The 6,579-nt window shown below is 42.3% G+C and overlaps 1 protein-coding gene across 2 annotated transcripts in view; it reads right to left on the bottom strand.

Moving 5' to 3' along the window:
• Nucleotides 1-1,594: 1,594 nt before the first annotated feature.
• Ipo8 (importin 8) overlaps nucleotides 1,595-6,579 on the bottom strand; it is a 59,734-nt gene continuing 54,749 nt past the window's right edge. Inside the window, exons 24-25 of one of the 2 annotated variants that reach the window (XM_028757591.1) lie at nucleotides 5,932-6,048; nucleotides 1,595-3,741 (exon numbers count right to left, since the gene is read on the bottom strand). In XM_028757591.1, the coding sequence (XP_028613424.1) occupies nucleotides 3,722-3,741; nucleotides 5,932-6,048 (137 nt within the window). In that variant the 3' untranslated portion in view covers nucleotides 1,595-3,721. The remainder of the gene's footprint in view (nucleotides 3,742-5,931; nucleotides 6,049-6,579) is intronic. The other variant, XM_028757592.1, reaches the window with a different exon arrangement.

Below are 6,579 nucleotides of genomic sequence, written 5' to 3'. Positions count from 1 at the left end.
CAATGTCTTAAAAAATAAAGTGGGGGGAGGGAGGGGTGCTGGAGAGATGGCTCAGAGTTGAGAGCACTGACTGCTCTTCCAGAGTTCAATTCCCAGCAACCACAAACCCTCTATAATGAGATCTGGCACCCCTCTTCTGGAATGCAGGCATATATGTAGGCAGAACACTGTCCACATAATAAATCTTTTTTAAAAAATGAGAACTGAAGATACCCAATGTTAACCTTTGGCCCCCACATTCATATGCACACATGTACATATACACATACAAAATATCCTTCCAATCCATGAACATGGAATGCCTTTCTACTTTTTGCATCTTCAGTTTCTTTCACCAGTGGCTTATTTATTTTCATTATAATTTGTTTGCCTTCACAGTTAAATTTTTTATAGGTTTTGAGATTTTTTTTATATTTACTTTTGTAACTCTTATTAATGTGACTATTTTCTTTTTTTCAGCTAGTTCATTACTCATGTACATATGCTAATTTGATAGGTTAATCTTATATTCTGCAATTTAACTGAATTTATTTGTCAGTCCTAGCAGATTTTTAGTTGTGTCTTTAGATTTTTCTTCATGTACAATTATGTTGGCTCCCCAAGATAATCAGGTAAGGTGACTGCCACCAAGTCTGTGACAGACACACACACACACACAGTGTAACAAGAAACATATAGTGGGAAGGATCTGGGAGGAATTGGAGGAGGGAGAAAAGCATAACCATAACACACTGCCTGAAAAATATTTTCTCAATAAAAAATTTAAAATTTAAAACTAAATAAAAAAAAATTAAAAACTATGCTATTTGCAAATAAAGATGAAGTCTTCTCTCTGATTTCAGCGCCCTCCATTTCTTTCTCTTGTCTAATTTCTCAGGCTAGGCCTTTCAGAGCTATTAAAACATTTAAAGTGAGCATACCCTTGTCTTATTCCTGCTCTCAGAAAAAAGGCTTTGGAACTTCCACATTTTAATAGTGTTACCTGAACTTAACACAAATGGAACTCTTGAGGCAGATTCTTGCTATACTTGACCTTTAAAGTTTTTATTGTTGGAGGATGCTAAATTTTATCAAATACTTTTCCACACTTGGTGAAATGACAGTGGTCTTGTCCTGTGGGCATGTTAATTTATTCAACCACAGAATATAATGCTCTTCGAACATGCTAGTCAATTCTGTTTTTATTATTTAGTTTTTTATTTATTCATTTATTTTTGAGATGGTCTTACATCACCCAGGCTGGCATTTAGCTCACTGTGTAGATGAGGATGGTCTTGAACTTATGATCTTCCTGCATTCTACCAACTGCTGAGATTACAGGTTTGTGCAACCATGTTCGGGTTGAAAGGTGTAGTGTAGGTTGGCCTCACACTAGTGTCCCTCCTGTCTGATCCTCTTTACCATTTGTCTACCAGCAAACAGTACCGTGGCCTGCAGAAGTACTGCCATGCTCTCTCTGTTCATGATGAGACCTGTGGGCTCGGACTTCTCCACACAGTGCCAACAGCCCCCTTGTCCCAGGTTCCTAGACATCAGGAAAGCATGCCAACGCTTTATCACCTCCACATTCCCGAAAACACTCCATATAGCAGAGTTACTGGGAATTAGCCCACATTTTATTTTACAGTACATTCATAATAAAAGTTCCTGCATTTCCAAGGTAACCAGATCACATTCCGGTTAGCACTTCTGGTAATAAAAATCATACAATGACTCTGGCTTTAAAAACAAGGTACGGTGATATGCAGGAATATGTCTTCCCTTTAATACTGCAGATGACAATTCACCACAAAGTAACATCTCCAAAACCCATGCCCCTGGGATCCAGTGTGAAGGCATACTACCTATGTTACAATTAAACCACAGAAGACATGGGAGAAAACCGACAACTTGAGGGGTCTAAAGCCCCTACAATGCAATCTTTCCCTTCTAAACTGCTGGGGGACATGCAGCTTTGGTGCCCTGAAAAATGAGAGATGGCAAAATACAGGGTAATTTCACTCTGAAACATATGGCTTTTTTTTTTTTTTTTTTAGCTACTTCTAAAAAAAAAAAAAATTAAATAACCTTAAAAAAAAATACAGGTAAGGATTTGTAATTTGGGAATCACCTAGAAAATCCTGCCAGTTGTTGATAGGAGTTTAAGCTGCAGGTATTTCACACAAACAAAATCTGTATCATCACATCCATAAATATGTCGAGTCCTGATAACGCATTTTCGTTTTGGCAAACGAAAGCAGTGGTTCATATTCTGCTCTTGAACAGTTCAGGAAAAACCATCTGCAATACTGACATCATCATTCGCCAAAAACCCAGCTGACTGAAGAGACCAACCCTTGAAGAATTCATAAAAAAAAACAACTGAGCAATAATAAAGACTAAGTTAAATCAGGCTGGAGAGACTTCAGACTGTCAAAAGCAGGTTGTTAGATTAGATCTGTTGGGTCTTTTTACTAAATTAAAAAAAAATCTACCATTTGTAGTGGCTGTAACTCCAACCCCTGGGAAACTGAGGGAGGGCTACCACAAGTCTGAGGTCAGCCTACACCACAGAGTGAGTTCCAGTCCAGCCAGAACTACATAGCAAAACCCATGAGCTTGGTGTGTTAACAGCGGCCAGGAGGCTGGGTCAGGAGGACTTCAATCTTGAGGCCAACCTGGGTTGCATGCAGAGACAGACTCTATCTCACAAAGAAAGAAAGGAGGGCTGAAAGGAGAAAGAAAAAAAATATATAAAATGCTTTGGGCCCTGTCCAAGATGGTTGGAATGGTAACTACTGACCAAGCCCCCACCCAGAAATCACCTCCTGCTTAGAACTTCAGTATGCTTTCGTATTTGGATGCCCACAACCCCTGCAGTATCATTAAGCACATGATTCATAAGACCTTCAGTCTTTCTGCCAAGCCCAGTGACTAACAAGTCCCTGCTGCTGGTTGTTGAGAGGTGGGTAAATCCTGAACTTAGCAGTTTAACAATATTATCAATACACTTGTGATCCTGAAAGAAACATCATCCCGTTTAAGAGGGAAAAATCTGATGGAGAACAGAATTTAACAATTCCTAGGATAGCCACAGATGTCTTGTGAAAAACCAGAGCCTAAGTACCAACCCTTGAAGGAAGCCTCAGGGCGCAGAGTGGTCGAAGGAAGCAGGGATGGTTCTGAAGCCAGAGTGAGACTGGCACTAACTGCCTGACAGTCAACTCACAGAGTAAAATGCAGAATGAAAAGACATAACCAAGGTTTACAGGGTATCTAGAAATATGTTTTATGCTTTAAAAAAATTGCAATGCACTCCAAAAAAAAATTTTTTTTCTGATTATTCATGTACAACAGAAGGCACTGTTATCTGCATAAATCCACTGATTCTTCATGGCAAAAACCTGAGACATGCGCCGATACACAACTCTAACCCCTCAGCGTTCAGCCCTCAGAGCAGACGCTTTGTCCTTTCCAACCAATGACTCTGCTTTTTTAAAAATTTCGTACATTACAGTAGCTGTTAAAAATATATATATATTCCAGGGTAAGAAGGGTCAAGGAAAAGGGAGCGCAGGTCCGTGGCCGCCTGACGCTGATGACACGGCCCCTTGTTTCCCACTTGGCCCTCAACCCGCGTACTAAGCAGCAGCAGTGACGCCGATCGGTGCACGGTGGACGCGCCTTCCAGTTGTCGCTGTGCACAACTCCAAAATTAAATGCAGAGAAGATGCTCTTGTCCTCAAATGTGAAACTGCCCTGCTATTAAAAAAAAAAAAAAAAAGTGGGGAGGGAAGACATGAAAGATTGCTTCATGTGAGAGTACTAAAAGTAACCTTGAAGAAACAGACTTTTATGATGTGCACTGTTTTGTTTTGTTCCAGACAGGGCCTCATGTAGCTGAGACTGGCCTAACTTGGTACGTGACTGAGGATGGCCGTCAACTCCTGATCGTCCTGCCTCCACACCCCAAGTGCTGGGATTATAGACAGTATCTCCTCTCCTAGCTTTGTTGCCAGGCCTGGCTCTTTTATGGATTTCCAAATTGAGAAGAGCATGATTCCTGGTGTTAGTTTGCCTCCTAACTGGATGCCAGCCTTTAACAAAACCACACTGACAAGCAATTATGTTTACCGTGGAAAACTCATTTGGTAGCATAAGAGAAATATAAACAGTTCTGAAGTTGTAAGCAGATAGCTACAGGCTCCACTCCTCACAGATGCTAACAAAAGATGCATCACTCCCCTACCCTACACCCCAATCCAGAAGAACAGTCCTCACCTAAAACTCCCCATGTCTCCCACTGAAATACTTTGTAACCACAAAGTCTTTCCCATGAACGACCCAGGAGTGAGCTCAAAATCCTGACATTAACAATTTCTCCTTCTTAAAAGCTAAAAATTAACAGTCCCAAACACATGAATCCCAACAAAAATGAGAACTTGCTCTGGTTTAGGTCAGAAATGTCCCCTGAAGTCCGCATGCTGAACACTTGGTTCCCAGCCTATGGCACTACTGGGACATAGTACAACCTTTAAAAGGAGAGGCCTCACTGGAGCAAGTGAGGTTACTGGGTGTGCTTTCTTTAAAGATGTGTGTGTGTATGCACGCGCGTGCGTGTGTGCACCTGTGTGAGAGGGGCTTATGTCACATGTGTACAGGTCCAAGAAGCCAGAAAAAAGGCATTAAAAAAGGAAACTGGAGGTACAGGCAGTTGTGAGCCATCTGATGTGGATGTTGGGAACCTAACCCAGATTCTCTACAAGAATAGCAATGACTCTTCATTGTTGAGACCCCTTCTCCAGCCCCATGAAGTGTGCTTTTAAAGGAAATACTTACTAGAACCCCAGCCCCACCTCCTTTCTGCTTCCCAGATCCCTTGAAATGAGTACATTTCTTCTACTTCACACTCCTCCCCTAAGGTACGACTTCATCAGAGACCTAAAGGAAAGGGGACCAAGTGGCCAGGGACTGAAACAAAGAGCCAAAAAAAATCTGCCTCCTCGTAAGTTGATTTCCTTAGGTACACCCTGGGTAACATCGATAGTAAACTGAGTAATGTGACATTTCATTTTCAAGAGTACAAACTCCTTGTAAGATCCACTGAGTGCTTTTAGTTCATCTGTGGTTGAGAGGTTAGGCTCTCAACAAGACCTGTCCCAACCCTTACGTCTCCAAAACATTAGGAGGATATGAATGGAGAACACACTAATAACCCTTATCTGTGAAAGGCTGTTGATAGAGCTACAATGATTTTTAAAAAAACAAAAACAAACTGGGCCTAAGTGGCACAGGGACATCCTATAATCCCAGCTACTCAGAAGGTTGAGGCAGGAGGATCGTGGTTACAGTAAGTTTGAGGCTAGACTAGCCAACTTTGCAACATCTTCTCTTAAAGAAAAGGAAAAAAGGTAGGCCTCGTGACACACACCCGTAATCTGAGCCCTGGGGGTGGTGGTGGTATTGAAGCAGAAGGATAATTGAGTTTGAAGTTAGCTTGGGGTACACAGTGAGTTCCAGGCCAGCAACAAAATGAAACCCTGTCTCCATAGACAGATGGGGTGGGGGGTGGGGGGGGGGGAAGAAGGCGGGTAGGAAGAAGAAGAGGAGGATGATTAGGGTTATAGCTCACTGGTAGATTATTTACCCAGCATGTACAAAGCTTTGAGTTCAAACCCCAGCATTTCAAACAGAGAGAGAAAGAACAACCATTCAGACCAGGAGTAGCACAGTAGTAACTCTAGCGCATACAGATAAAAATAAGAGGATTTACAAGTTCAGGCCAGCCTAGCTACATGGCAAAACCCTGCTGTCTTAAAAACAAAACAAGCACAGCTATATGACAGTGGAATCCTTCATTATCATGAAGGGCTGGTCTTCAGCCATTTCAATCAAGTAAGGCAGATGGTGGCCCTCAGACACACATCTCCAATATGGAAAGGACTGACTGACCTGCCAGTGTCCTTCGGTGCTCTGCCAATGTGTATACCTCCTGCAGCTTTCTTTTCTGATCCTCACTGAGTGGTGCCACCAGCAGCTGGTACCAGGCAGCATCCCGATTCTGCACAGCTACAGCATTTCAGGGGGATTGGGGGAGAAAAGGGAAGAGAGCCAGTGACCATTATTATCTCAGGAAAGGTAAATAGCATGACCAAATCACAATGAGATTATGTCAGACAGACAGTAAGAGGCAGGGTCATGAGTCTGACCCTAACAATCATTTCTGAGGGCCCACTTGATACCCAACTCTGAGGAGCCCCAAGGAAAGTAACTTTCACAAATCTGTGGTTTCCCAATTTGTCTTTTTCTGTCTTCTTCTGGAAGCTTGCCCAACTATTCCCTAACACTGTGACACTAACAAACATCGGAGCTCCCTTGTCACCATCCTCCTTTAACTCTTTGTACTGCTTTCTACACCAGCTGTTTCTGCACTGTGGGCCCAAATCTGCACCCTTGTGCAAAGTCCTTCCCTTCGCTTCCCACTTCCCAGACTTTCCCAGCTAAATACTTCAAATTTAGCACAACTGAAACGAAGTTTATCATTTTCCTTCTAAATGCTTGCAATCCCCCATTTCTCTCACTAGCTCTATTGACCTCTTG

This window comes from Grammomys surdaster, unplaced genomic scaffold (genome assembly GCF_004785775.1).
Source record: "Grammomys surdaster isolate TR1022 unplaced genomic scaffold, NIH_TR_1.0 126176, whole genome shotgun sequence".
NCBI lineage: Eukaryota > Metazoa > Chordata > Mammalia > Rodentia > Muridae > Grammomys > Grammomys surdaster.
This window is presented reverse-complemented; position numbering and strand designations above follow the sequence as displayed.